Source organism: Hyperolius riggenbachi, chromosome 1 (genome assembly GCF_040937935.1).
Source record: "Hyperolius riggenbachi isolate aHypRig1 chromosome 1, aHypRig1.pri, whole genome shotgun sequence".
NCBI lineage: Eukaryota > Metazoa > Chordata > Amphibia > Anura > Hyperoliidae > Hyperolius > Hyperolius riggenbachi.
In genome coordinates this window covers 419,657,962-419,673,156 of record NC_090646.1, presented here as the reverse complement: position 1 = coordinate 419,673,156, position 15,195 = coordinate 419,657,962, and the positions used below count along the sequence as shown (strand labels likewise).

General features: G+C 45.5%; 1 protein-coding gene across 1 annotated transcript in view; it reads left to right on the top strand.

The window, feature by feature from the left end:
• Window positions 1-15,195, top strand: part of TRPM6 (transient receptor potential cation channel subfamily M member 6) — a 194,711-nt gene that overhangs the window by 124,434 nt on the left and 55,082 nt on the right. The window contains exons 29-31 of the mRNA XM_068242291.1: window positions 8,859-8,884; window positions 10,456-10,506; window positions 12,664-12,729. Coding sequence (XP_068098392.1) covers window positions 8,859-8,884; window positions 10,456-10,506; window positions 12,664-12,729 — 143 coding nt within the window. The remainder of the gene's footprint in view (window positions 1-8,858; window positions 8,885-10,455; window positions 10,507-12,663; window positions 12,730-15,195) is intronic.

Here is a 15,195-nt window from a genome sequence, read left to right as displayed (position 1 = left end):
TAACTTTCAAATTCCTTACCTGAATGGCATTTATAGTGGGGTGTGATGACTTATGTAGAAGGAACAGCAGCAGTGGTTATTGTTAGTGGTGCTCAGCAGAGCTCGAATATTCGAGTAGCTCGAATATTCGAGCTCTTTTTCAGCTATCCGAGCTCGGTATTCGAGCTCCGAATAGCTGTAGCTATTCGAATGGGCTATCCGAGTACACTCGAATAGCCCATTCACTATTCGAGCTATTCGAGCAAACGGCGCTATTCGAGCTCGGTACCGAGCTCGAATAGCGTCATAGCCCAGATTGATGTCCTTAGAGCCAATCAGAGGGCTCCCAGGCCCTCTGACGGCAGCCAATCACAGAGGGGGACCCTGGCCAGCCCCTACCCTATAAATAGCGGCCGCCATGTTCCGTTTCTCCATGCTTGCCTGAGACTTGTACAGAGAGAGAGTTGCTCCTTTGTGCTTTGGCTTAGCAAGTGCTCTATTGTGATCATTTACCTAGCGTTTTTGCTCACCTACACCTGCCATATACACCTATATTGTTGTTAGTTAGATAGACATTGTATTTTAGTTAGTAGCTTGTGTGTTACATTAGAGACAGGCAGCTGCTGCAAGCTTACAGGTTTAGGCCTCAGGGGGGCCTTGCCTCTGTGGGCAGCTGTCCTCTGTTTATTTCTCTCATCTATACCAGTATTTCTGCAGTCCTTTACTAATAGTATTGTAGTTATACTGTACTAGGAGTAGGACACTCACTGACTGTCACTGTTTATAGGCTACTAGCTAGCTCCTGCGTGTGTGCACTCACTCACTGTCTGTGTGTACACACACTCTATTTCCTTCTGATTACTGATAGATTATTGTTAGTTAGTTGTACTTACTGTTACTACTTACTCTTACTGTACTAGGAGTCTAGGACACTCAGTCAGACAGTCACTGTGTTCATAGGCTACTAGCTCCTGCGTGCGGTCACTCACTGTCTGAGTGTACACACACCACCCACACTCCATTTCCTTCTGATCTCTGATTGATTATTGTAATTAGTTAGTTCTACTTACTGTTACTACTTACTCTTACTGTACTAGGAGTCTAGGACACTCAGTCACTGTGTGTTCATAGGCTACTAGCTCCTGCGTGCGGTCACTCACTGTCTGAGTGTACACACACCACCCACACTCCATTTCCTTCTGATCGCTGATTGATTATTGTAATTAGTTAGTTCTACTTACTGTTACTACTTACTCTTACTGTACTAGGAGTCTAGGACACTCAGTCACTGTGTTCATAGGCTACTAGCTCCTGCGTGCGGTCACTCACTGTCTGAGTGTACACACACCACCCACACTCCATTTCCTTCTGATCGCTGATTGATTATTGTAATTAGTTAGTTCTACTTACTGTTACTACTTACTCTTACTGTACTAGGAGTCTAGGACACTCAGTCACTGTGTTCATAGGCTACTAGCTCCTGCGTGCGGGCACTCACTGTCTGAGTGTACACACACCACCCACACTCCATTTCCTTCTGATCGCTGATTGATTATTGTAATTAGTTAGTTCTACTTACTGTTACTACTTACTCTTACTGTACTAGGAGTCTAGGACACTCAGTCACTGTGTGTTCATAGGCTACTAGCTCCTGCGTGCGGTCACTCACTGTCTGAGTGTACACACACCACCCACACTCCATTTCCTTCTGATCGCTGATTGATTATTGTAATTAGTTAGTTCTACTTACTGTTACTACTTACTCTTACTGTACTAGGAGTCTAGGACACTCAGTCACTGTGTGTTCATAGGCTACTAGCTCCTGCGTGCGGTCACTCACTGTCTGAGTGTACACACACCACCCACACTCCATTTCCTTCTGATCGCTGATTGATTATTGTAATTAGTTAGTTCTACTTACTGTTACTACTTACTCTTACTGTACTAGGAGTCTAGGACACTCAGTCACTGTGTGTTCATAGGCTACTAGCTCCTGCGTGCGGTCACTCACTGTCTGAGTGTACACACACCACCCACACTCCATTTCCTTCTGATCGCTGATTGATTATTGTAATTAGTTAGTTCTACTTACTGTTACTACTTACTCTTACTGTACTAGGAGTCTAGGACACTCAGTCACTGTGTTCATAGGCTACTAGCTCCTGCGTGCGGGCACTCACTGTCTGAGTGTACACACACCACCCACACTCCATTTCCTTCTGATCGCTGATTGATTATTGTAATTAGTTAGTTCTACTTACTGTTACTACTTACTCTTACTGTACTAGGAGTCTAGGACACTCAGTCACTGTGTGTTCATAGGCTACTAGCTCCTGCGTGCGGTCACTCACTGTCTGAGTGTACACACACCACCCACACTCCATTTCCTTCTGATCGCTGATTGATTATTGTAATTAGTTAGTTCTACTTACTGTTACTACTTACTCTTACTGTACTAGGAGTCTAGGACACTCAGTCACTGTGTGTTCATAGGCTACTAGCTCCTGCGTGCGGTCACTCACTGTCTGAGTGTACACACACCACCCACACTCCATTTCCTTCTGATCGCTGATTGATTATTGTAATTAGTTAGTTCTACTTACTGTTACTACTTACTCTTACTGTACTAGGAGTCTAGGACACTCAGTCACTGTGTTCATAGGCTACTAGCTCCTGCGTGCGGGCACTCACTGTCTGAGTGTACACACACCACCCACACTCCATTTCCTTCTGATCGCTGATTGATTATTGTAATTAGTTAGTTCTACTTACTGTTACTACTTACTCTTACTGTACTAGGAGTCTAGGACACTCAGTCACTGTGTGTTCATAGGCTACTAGCTCCTGCGTGCGGTCACTCACTGTCTGAGTGTACACACACCACCCACACTCCATTTCCTTCTGATCGCTGATTGATTATTGTAATTAGTTAGTTCTACTTACTGTTACTACTTACTCTTACTGTACTAGGAGTCTAGGACACTCAGTCACTGTGTTCATAGGCTACTAGCTCCTGCGTGCGGGCACTCACTGTCTGAGTGTACACACACCACCCACACTCCATTTCCTTCTGATCGCTGATTGATTATTGTAATTAGTTAGTTCTACTTACTGTTACTACTTACTCTTACTGTACTAGGAGTCTAGGACACTCAGTCACTGTGTTCATAGGCTACTAGCTCCTGCGTGCGGGCACTCACTGTCTGAGTGTACACACACTAAATTTACTTGTGATTACTACTGATTATTGTAACTGCTAGTTGTACTTCCTGACTGTTACTACTTACTTACTGTACTAGGGGACACTCACTCAGTCACCTCACCAACCAACCCACTCCATTAAAGTACCCCACTTTTCACCCGCCCTTTTAAAAAACTTTTGTCTATACGCCCAAAACATTGAAGATGTCTGGAAGTGGCAGCCAGCGCGGTTTGGGCAAGGGGAAGGGCAGCAAGGGAATCAGGAGGAGAGGGAGCAGTATTGTGGCAAGCCGCGGCCGCGGGCGCGCCACCATGCACAGTTCCGCAGCAGCAGCGTCAGTGGCTAACATTCCTCCCATAGCCACTGGCCGTGGACGCCTTGGGCGCCGCCCAGCAGGAGCATCTGCAACTCACGCTGCAGAGACACAGCAGCAGCAGCGTGTAGCACCTGCTCCCATTTTCCTCCAGCCGGGTCGGAAACGTCCCATTGAGGAAAAGGATGCAGACACTGTGGTGCAACTCATGACGGAGGATGAGCAGCCCGCCATCAGCTCTGCATCCGAGGCCTCCACCCTCACCACCACCACCACCCCTGTTCGCAGCAGCCGCCCAGCAGGGTCTGGGGAGGAGGCCAGTTCACCGTCACTCGCCGACCTGTCATTCAGCAGTCTTTTGACCCCAGGCATCATGAGTAAATTGTCTGCTGTTGTTGGCGATCTTGAGGAGGAGATGCTGATGGGCACTTTGGGGGATGAGGGATTGGACAGCAAGACTGTGGCGACAGTCAAGCAGCCCATCCATGCATCAGGAGAGGAGTTTGGGGGGTCCTCATCCCAGCAGGACATGTTTCAGGAGGGGGAGGATGATGATGACCCGGTGACAGACAGAGACTGGGTGCCACCACCTCCAGGGGATGTCGTCCTCAGCAGCTCTGAGGAGGAGGAGGAGGATGCGCTTGTGGGCCTTGCAAGGAGGCGCATCATTGCAAGCATTGGCAGCGTCCCACACCCTGCTGGTGTCTCAGGCTCAGCAGCAGCAGCATCAGCCAGTACCACCACCAGCCGCACCCAAGCCCCCCCCCCAACCACCACAGGGAGACAGGCAGCAGCGCTTCCATGCCGTAGGGGGATGTTTAAGTCACCAATCTGGCGATATTTCACCATGCCCACTGTGTACAGCAAGTACGCCACTTGCAACCACTGTCAGCGGAAGTTGAGCAGAGGTGCAGACCCCTTAAAGTTCTGCACCAGCTCGCTCATCAACCACCTTGCGGCTAAACATTTCCACCAGCATGAGGAGTTCCAGAGGCTGAAGGCATCTGGTGCTGGCAGTGGCACCACACCCATCACTGCACAGCCTTCAGCAGCAGCAACAGCAGCCACCCGCCCTCCTGCTCCTCCAGCAGCACCAGCAGGAGTGCGGAAACGCACTGCTCCACCCCCCTCTGCAACTCCTGCCGCCGACACTGAGGCCTGTTCTGGCAGCCAGTCCTCAGTGGCCTCCTCCGCTGTGTCTGCTGATTCCCGTGTCAGCAAAAGGCCACGCCAGAGCCTTTTGAGCGAGTCCTTCCAGGGGGTGGTTAGGGCTCTGCCTCCCAGCAGCCGTCGCGTGCGGCAGCTGAACGGCTTGCTGGCACGGGCCATGTGCTCCCAACTCCTGCCGTACACGCTCGTGCAGGAGGGGAGCGACATTCGTGCGCTGCTTGCTTGCGCAGCCCCAGACTGGCAGCTCCCCAGCAGACACTTTTTCTCCTGCAAGGCCATTCCTGCACTGCACCGCTTTGTGATGGCCAATGTGGAGCGAGGGCTGGAGCACGCGGTTGGTGAAAGGGTCCACGTCACCATGGACTCCTGGAGCAGCCGCTTCGGGACAGGCCGCTACCTGTCCTTCACTGTCCACTGGGTCAGCTTGGTGGAAGGGGGTGAGGATGGGAGAGCAGCAGCGGGCACAGCAGCAGCAGCAACACAGTGGGTGGTGCCACCCCGCAGGGTCAGGGGAACTGCAGCAGGTTCCTCCGATCCTCTGCCATCCTCCGGCACACCTGGCCAAACCCCCCGCCTCAGCAGCAGCGTGAAGGCCCGCCACTGCCAAGCGCTGCTGCACTTGGTCAGCCTTGGGAAGACCAAGCTGACGGCAACCCATGTGTTGGCCAAACTCCAGGAGCAGGAGAGGATTTGGCTGACCCCCAGAGGCCTCAGAGTCGGAGAGGTGGTGGCCGACAATGGGGCCAATCTGGTTGCCGCAATAGACAGGGGAAACCTGACCCACATCCCCTGTCTTGCCCACGTGCTGAACCTGGTGGTGCAGAAGTTCTTGCGCACCTACCAGGGGATGGGCGAACTGCTGGAAACGGCAAGGAACGTTGTGCGTCACTTCCGGCGCTCGGCTGCAGCCTGTGCGAGCCTGGAAGACGTGCAAAAGGAGCTGGATCTGCCACGCCATCGGCTGATCCTTGACGTTCCGACTCGCTGGAACTCCACCCTGGCGATGTTGGAGCGTCTGGTTGAACAGAGGCACGCTGTCAAACAGTACCTTGCCCTGGCCACTGTTTCCGCAGCTCTGAGAAGGGACAAGACCAGCAACTTCCCGTCCATCGTCCCCGATGATGACTGGAGGCACATGCAGCAGGTGTGCTTAGTGCTGGCTCCCTTCCTGCAGGCCACAAACATGGTGAGCAGGGACCATGCTATGGTCTGCGAGTGGGTGCCCCTGGTTTCTCTGCTGAACAGGGCCCTCGATGCTTTGCTGGAACAGGGAGCGGCAGCCTTGGACCAGCAGGAGCGGCAACCAGCTGCGCAGTCCACCTCTGAGGGGGAGGAGGAGGAGGACTTGGTGGAGGTCCCTGACCTGGCTGCTGATGAGGGGGATCAGCACAGCGCAGCTGAGTTGGTGCGGGGGTGGAGAGAGGATGAGGCAGCAGAGGAGGAGGATGAGGACAGCACTGACGTCGATGTGCCAGCAGACGTGGCCCGCCTCTTCCCAATGGCAGCGCACATGCTGACGTGCCTGCGCAGGGACCCCAGGGTGATCCAGATGAAGCAGAGGGAGGACATCTGGATCAGCATGATGTTGGACCCACGCCTCAAGGGGAAGTTGAGCCAGTTCCTGCCGCCTGCAGGAGGAGACCCAGCGCAACAAATAAGGAGCTTGCAGCAGGCCCTTGTTGAGCGCTTGGAGGAAGCCTTCCCCCAGCCTTCCACCCCCACTGTCCAGCAGCCAGCACAGAGGCAGCAGCAGGTGCCTGCATCCAGCAGCAGCAAGCGCCCCACAGACCTGCTGTCTCTCAGCCACGAGCTCTACAGGACTGTAGAGGCTCCGGCAGCAGTGACTAGAGAGGAGATGCATGCAGCAGCATCCTCCTCCGGTCACAGCCAGCGCCTGACCCGCATGGTGGCTGACTACATGGGGTCGTACAGCGGGCTTGACAGCGATGCCCCTGTTGATCCCATGGAGTATTGGGTCAAGCGCATGGAGATCTGGAGCGAGCTGGCGCAGTACGCCCTGGAAGTGCTGTCCTGCCCCCCTTCCAGCGTGCTGTCCGAGCGCTGCTTCAGTGCAGCTGGTGGCGTGGTCACCGAGAAACGCTCACGTCTGTCTCACAAGTCTGTGGACAGACTGACGTTTCTCAAGATGAACCAGGCGTGGGTGGAAGGCGAGTTCCTGGCCCCTGTTGTCGGCGAGAGGGGGACATGAACTGGCTGCCGGAACCATCGTTAATGTGCCTTACCACCCTTTACCACCTCCTGGCTCCTGCTCACTAAGCCAGCCTGGTTCACTTTGACTATTACGTCGCCTGCAGCCACACATTTTACACCTACAGTGGGCTGCTGTGTACTGCCCTTCTGCTGTCTGTCTGTGTTTCCCACTGCCAGGGTACACAGATGATTTACCTTCTGCTGCCACTCTGCCACCAGCTATTACGTCAAACAATAGCTATATTGGTTGCAAAACCAAAAACCAAAAAACCATAAAAAAAAAAAAAAAGGTTTAATTTTTCTGAGGTGCCCGGGTTGAAAACTGTGTTGTCCCAGTTGTGTATTGGACACAATGTGGGCTGCACGACCGCTGTCTGGGACCTCCTGTTGTGTTTATTTACAGCCCTGGTATCACCGCTAGGTACCAGGGCTATTATGTCACGCTGCCTACCTGCTGCCACACTCACACTGCTCCTCCATACCTCCTCCTGCTGCTGCTGCTGTCTGTCTGTGTTTCCCACTGCCAGGGTACACAGATGATTTACCTTCTGCTGCCACTCTGCCACCAGCTATTACGTCAAACAATAGCTGCTCGCCTACTCCTCCATTCCTCCTCCTGCTGCTGCTGTCTGTCTGTCTGTGTTTCCCACTGCCAGGGTACACAGATGATTTACCTTCTGCTGCCACTCTGCCACCAGCTATTACGTCAAACAATAGCTATATTGGTTGCAAAACCAAAAACCAAAAAACCATAAAAAAAAAAAAAAAGGTTTAATTTTTCTGAGGTGCCCGGGTTGAAAACTGTGTTGTCCCAGTTGTGTATTGGACACAATGTGGGCTGCACGACCGCTGTCTGGGACCTCCTGTTGTGTTTATTTACAGCCCTGGTATCACCGCTAGGTACCAGGGCTATTATGTCACAGCGAGCTGCCTGCCTCATTGACTGCCTGCTGCCACACACTCATCCTCCTCCTCCTGCTGCTGAATTTACCTCCTGCTGTCTTTGTGTTTCCACTGCCAGGGAGCACATACAATGGCGCTTCCAACATGCGTGCGCCCACCAGCTATTTGTTACGCTCAAAAATAGATGCATTTCTTTAAAAAAAAATTGAAAAGAGAAATACGTGAAGAAGAATAAGACTATATTGAAAAGGAAGGAGAAGAAGAAGAAGAAGAAGAAGAAGAAGAAGAAGAAGAAGAAGAAGAAGAAGAAGAAGAAGAAGAAGGAGAAGAAGAAGGAGAAGGAGAAGGAGAAGGAGAAGGAGAAGGAGAAGGAGAAGGAGAAGGAGAAGGAGAAGGAGAAGGAGAAGGAGAAGGAGAAGGAGAAGGAGAAGGAGAAGGAGAAGGAGAAGGAGAAGAAGAAGAAGACTTCTCTTTCCACATTTTTTTTTTTAAAGGAACATCCCCACATAATCACTTGCTGTTGTTACTTGGAAAAAAAGAGGTTTCTTGCATCATTCACCCTCAAAACAAGTGTTGGAAGCTATTTAAGGCCAATTCGAATAGTCAGCTCGAATAGTTAGCTCGAATACCGACTCGAATAGTGAGCTCGAAGTCCGAGGTCGAATCGAATAGTAAAAATTATTCGACTCGAATATTCGAATGACCTCGAATAATTTACTATTCGAATTCGACCAAACTCGAATTTTAAAAAGGGGTATTTGAGCACCACTGGTTATTGTTAGTGAATTCATTGCCCGTAGGCTAATGTGGCTACATGGTATACAACTGCATTTAATACTGTTTGCTGTGTATTGCATATAGCAACAGAAATCTTTTTCCAACAGTCTGAGTTTTTATTAGTTGCGCTGGAATTTTGCATGTTACTGGTTGTTTTTTGGTTTTCTTTTTCTAACTTAGGGTCTGCTACGAATATGATGTATATTAGTTTATTTGAAAATGTATAAAAAATATAGTGTATGGACCTATCTGCTTGTATTATTAATTTTGTTATATTTTAATAAACACATATTTTACTTGCAGGTTCAGTAATTCAGACACCATAAAAAGTAAGTATGTAATTTCAACTTGAAAGCATAGTAAAAATATTTTGTATTCGTTGCAACTTATGCAATGGAGAAACATCAGCCGCATCGCTCACTACTGCTTGCCACTGCTCAGCAATATCCACTGCTATTTACTGTTGCGTGTTACCCACTAAGTCACTCACTATTTCCTACTACTAATTGCCATCTATGTTCTGTCGCTACTTGCCACCAAAGATCGCATCAGAGTAAAAAATACAGCGTTGTTTCTTCTGGGTTTTTTTTTTGTTTTTTTTTAGGTGTTAACCTCTTCCTAGCTTTGAGGCCCATGGTCCTTATTCAATTCACTTTTCTCCTAAGTTTTATCCAATTTTCATCTTCTGTTTCAAATAACTTTTCAGCACCCTGCAAATGGAAAAGTACCAAAAATAGTTCTGAAAGTACTGTACTATCAAAATTATTGTGAGTATTTGTGTGCTGGCTGGTGACTTAAAGGGCATTTTAGCATTTTATTGATACGGATTGAAAATATTACCTAAGAGAAAACTCAGAAGAAAATTGCAAATAGGCTCATGTCACGTGTACTGAGCCTTAAGATGTGTGCACCCCTCTGACTATGAATGGCGGCTGTAGCAGATGCGATCTCTAAGGTGACAGTTTGTGGCCCCAAGGCTGGACAGATGTATCACTCTGCCGTTACCTAGTGATGCATCTGAGCGGTGCCAGGGCTTCCCAAACTGTCATCCTATATACCCGCTCACTGGGAGCAGTAGTGCACCAGAGTTTGGCCACATGGTAGCTGAGTTCTGGGCTTTTTAATTACTGGGTTGCTGCAGGGGGTTGAGTGACTATACACCTGCTCACTGGGAGCAGTAGTGCACCCCATTTTTGCTCTATTGTAGCCAAATTTGGGGCCATTGGATTACCAGCCTGGCTTAAGTTTAGTGTTAGGAGTAAATGGAGGGGGTGGTTAGTGTTAGACATAGATAGGGATAGGGGAGAGTTTGCATGAGAATTCTGTTACAGGGGATTGGTAGAATATTGGTATAAATATTGATATTCTACTATAGGTATTACCTGTCACCCATTTTTTTTTCTCATGCCTTCAATGGATATACATGCTGTAGCATGTTTTTACAAGCATGCATCCTTATCTACACAATCTCCATTTAAAGGAGATGTCATTTTTTATGTTTAAAAGAGGACAAAGGAGTAATGTGTCACATACAAATATATTCATCATTGAATGACCTGAAATAATTTTCAGCCAAATGGGAGGTGCAGCAAAATGTCCATACATAGGATTATTTTATCATCCACTACTGCTAATTGCAAAAACGGCTTAAACACCATTACCTTACAGGGGATGGGAAGGGATACAATGCATAATTGTGTTCTGTTGCCATTGCCACTGAGATAATGGAATATTAGTGATGATAAAATTGTCACAGGAAAGTAGATTTTAATGCTCGATGTCTGTCTTGGAAATGTTAGTTATTCATTTTGTTCTGAGAACAGCACTAGGGCATTATCACTGTAAATCAATACGTAAATTATGAGTCCATTACAATGACTTTTCATCCATTTTATTGCAGAAATGTCTACTTCTTTAAAAGCCTCTCAAGATTTAAACAATCATTACTCAGGTAAGTCAAAGGAAGGAGAAATGTTGTTTTGCTAGAAGAAGTTTCCTGTTAAATCTCTTTGCAGCCTATGTGCCAAGTTAACATATGTCTTCAAGACTTAGCTTGACTTGATGGCACTAAGGGGATTACCAGTCTTACAGCTTGTTTGCTAGAACCTTTCTGCTTCAGGCAACAGGTTAGAGAGAGGTTATTTAAAAAAAAGTGAAATCAGTATATTTCAGTGAGAATGCTATGCTCTCAGAATGGAAAACAACTTTCGTACTACTTTTACCTAAGTCAAGTAAAATAAGCACATTTTTTGTTAACTTCTTTTTTTTTTTAAATAAAGATACACAGAAGTAGCTTTACTGTTCCTGGAAGTTCTTTTCTGAAGCTGACCAGCCTACTTTAAATAAACTGGACTAGGGCAGGTGCTCAAGGGGTGTGGCCCAGTCAAGCAACACATATTAACCCTTTACACTCAAAAAGTGATGCACGTATTTACTTGTCAGAGAGACGTGGATAAAAAACATCGATGTTGCTAAAGGAAACCTTAGGTGAGAGGGATACAGGGGCTGACATATTGCTTTCCTTTTAAACAACACCAGTTTCCTGGCAGTCCAGCTGATCTCTTTGGCTGTAGAAGTGCTTGAATCGCACACCTGAAATAAAGATGTAGCTAATCCAGTCAGACTTAAGTCGGATCACCTGATCTGCATGCTTGTTCAGGGTCTATGGCTTAAAGTATTAGAGACACAGGATCGGCAAGACAGCCAGGGAATTTGCATTGTTTAAAAGGAAAGAAATAGGTCAGCCACCATATTACTTTTAACTTCAGGTGTGCTTTAAAGATCTCCCAAACCTTGAGCTTGAAGAGGCGCACAGCTTTGATCAGATTTCCAACAATCCCTTGTCAGTAATCTTCGGAGGGTCCGTGCTCCGCGTCAGGGGACCAGAGCACACAGAGGGAAGCCTCATTAGAATTTGCAGGCTTTGCCCCCTTCTTGGGAAAGTATTGATTTTGTGCCCGAGCTTCTGCTTATGTTCACTTTAAAATGGAGATCCTTGCGTCTTGCATAAAAAAATCCATGATTTTGCAGAAGCCTGTTTATCTGAAGGTATTCGCTGCCAGAATGGTCCCTACACTACCGTGCAACATGCATAACATAGCAATCAGACATGTCATGCATCATAACTATGTGGGATTGTATTCTAAACTTGAAACATGCTTATTATAATAATAATAATAATAATCCGAACATTTGTATAGCTCTTTTTTCTTTTGTTGGACTCAAAGCACTCGAGCTGCAGCCACTAAGCTCAAGGGGCCACCCTGCAGTGTTAGGGAGTCTTGCCTTGAACTCCTTACTGAGTAGGTACGGACCCTAGCCAGGATTCAAACTCTGATCTCCCAAGTCAAATGCAGAGCCCTTAACCAGTACCAGGGGTTGTTAAGTATTTATTATTATTATTATTTATTATTATTGCTGTTTTGGAAACAGATTTTGATGTGCATGAATTTTTAATTTTTAATCAAGGTTGCTTTGAACATGTGCATCTAGGTACCTACTTCAGTGCCACACCTGTCAAGATTATTTGGGTAGTTATCACAGACAGGCTTTGGAAGAAGGAGGGCAATAAGGAGGATTAGTGTCAGCAAAGGTATCAACTGTGTTGAGTTAGAATCGCTGATTTCTTGACAGTGATGCCTTCCAAGGAGCTGCCAGGGAGTAGGTGAATAGCAACCCCAAAGATTGGTTTAGTCAGGTAATAGAGATGTTGCTGTAGAAATATTAGGATTACATTGTGCTCCAGGATGAACATGAAGTATGGACTGAAGTGTGTACTGTGTACTCTAAGCATCCATGGCCACATAACTCAGGTGATTCTAAATAATTTCTTTGTGACCTTCGAAGTTTAACCTGGAGAGGGTTTTGAAGAGCCACTATAACAGAAAGGTTGAAGGTTTTTTAGTTTCTCACTACAAGAACAAAATTAAATGTGACACATTTAAATAACCTTACAAGGCCAGTGGCAGAAAACACACACTCAAGCTGTATAAAGTAGAACCTGTGTTGCTGTAGCATTTGACATGATTTATAAAGGAAAAACGAGACAGACTTGATTATTTTGTAAAGGTGAAAAATCATACCATTAGCAATACTATTTCTTTTGCAGCAGTGGAAAGGAATAATCTGATGAGACTTGCACAAACCATACCATTTACACCTGTACATCTATTTGGTAAGCTCAGTTTTCAACAATATTATCAGTACTAACTTTTTAACTGGAAAACAGCATTATAGTTGTGCCGTTGTTTTAAAGGTAAGCCATAAATACAGATTGCCATTGTGGAATTAGTTAAAAATCAATTTTTGCGCCAATAGCAATTATGTGGTATTAAACTGGTCTTACTCTCTCATGTTGTTGTTATGACTGTGTATTAGTTAATATTTGGCATGTGGATGAAAGAGAACCTTCCCTTCCTCCATAGTCTGAGGCTAGATACACACATGAGATAAAAGCGTTTGGAAAATGAAAGATCACAGACCAATTTTACCCCCTTCCATGTAGTATGATGAGAGCCATACTCTACACAGTCTATTCTGTTAAGCTGAGTACACTCATCAGAGACAAATATTTGCAAACTGAGGAATGAATCTGTCGCAAAGGTTTGTCAGGGAAGTTTGAAAGACTGATCTTTCTAAAGATGCTGTACACATGCAAAACAGTATCTGTAAAAGATCAGTTCCTGCAATATCTGGAGATTCCATACACACCTTGTTTAACGGACAGTCATCTGCAGATCAAATCCACCAGAATGGATCTGAAAGATGGAGGCAGCACAATGGCATAGCGGGGAGCAATGTAAAAAAGTAAAAAAAAACAAATAATTATAAGAAGCAAGTATCCACTAACTTCAAAAGAAGTGGGAATATAGCCAATAAAAAACAGCAGTTGCTGGTTAACTAACAAACTGCTTTTTATTGATTGACGAGCTCTGCCTTTATGAGTTTATTTCTCTTCCTAGATCAATAAAGATTTGGAGGATAGAATAAATACATATTTAACACACACACACACACACACACACACACACACACACACACACACACACACACACACACACACACACACACACACACACACACACACACACACACACACACACACACACACACACACACACACACACACACACACACACACACACACACACACAGAAAAGCCTTTAAACTTGTATTCAATGGGCAGCACAGTGGCATAGTGGTTAGCGTTCTCGCCTTGCAGAGCTGGATCCTCAGGAACATCTTCAAGGAGTTTGTATGTTCTCCCCTTGTCTGCGTGGGTTCCCCCTGGGCACTCCAGTTTCCTCCCAAATCCCAGAAACCTACAGATAAGTTAATTGGCTTCCCCCTAAAAATTGCCCTAGACTATGATACATGCACTACACTATACAAACATAGACATATGACTATGGTAGGGACTAGATTGTGAGCACCTCTGGGGGACATTTAGTTACGAGACAATATACTCTGTACAGCGCTGCGTAATATCTCAGCGTTATATAAATACTTAAATAAATAAAATAAATAAATAAAATATTTTGTCTGGATGCTTGGAGGCCTTTTGTGAACTTTGTTTACAAAGATTATCTGCAGATTTATCTTTGATCTTTCACTTTTCAAAGATTTATCTTGTGTACCCAGCTTTAATATTCAAAACCTATTGGCCCTTATACTACATGGCAGTGTGTGTGTTTTATAAACCTGAGCTGAAAATAATCTGCCCTACTACTTCTAAAAATGACATTTTTTGTTTCATATCAGTTTTATTTTCTGTTTAAAAGCTGAAAAAATTGGTTTAATGTTTCATTGTCTAAATGTCAATCTTTCACACTGCCTTTCAGAGTTTAGAGCCACAATCTCTAAACTATTTACCTTTTTTCATCTATCACTTGTACTCAGAAGTTTTTCTCTGCAGGAAAGAGTTTCATGGCTGTAATTCCTTATCAGTGATAGTTACTAGTATGACTAGATTCAGACTGGATACCTGAATGTTTAACTTTTTCAGGCATAAAATAATAAAAGGATCACAGCCTAGTTATTTTTATGTTTGGCCCTGTACTAACATGTCATGTCACATGTTAGCTAAGGCACCCTTTAAAGAATAATTAAGTTATTCTTTAAAGAATAACAACTTTCGACCCAAAGTAAAGTTACCCTTTGATTCTATATGTATTGAAGCAAAAAATGTAAGTGTCATACTCTATCTGGAATATGTAATAATATACTTTTCATTACTATTTCACTGTGAATTGCAATGCATGGGTGGAAACATTACAGTGCGGTATATTCACTTCTAATGTCCGTGCTGATCATATCGCATTGCCAAAAACTTGTCTGAAAACTCAAACGTGGGGAAGGAAAGTCTGAAACAAAAGTTTACTGCACAATGCTTTTATGGTATTAATATTACCAGTCTTAATTTTTTCTGCTTCATTTGTGAATCGTGAACCCAAGCCTTTGTGCCAATATATATTTTGCAGAAAGTAAAATAAAAAAAAACCTGAAAATGTGTAGTTAAAGGACAACTGAAGTGAGAGTTATATGGAGGATGCCATATTTATTTCCTTTTAAACAAAACCAGTTCTCTAATATTTGTAGCTATAGACACTGAACAAGCGTGTAGCAAATTAAAGGGACTCCG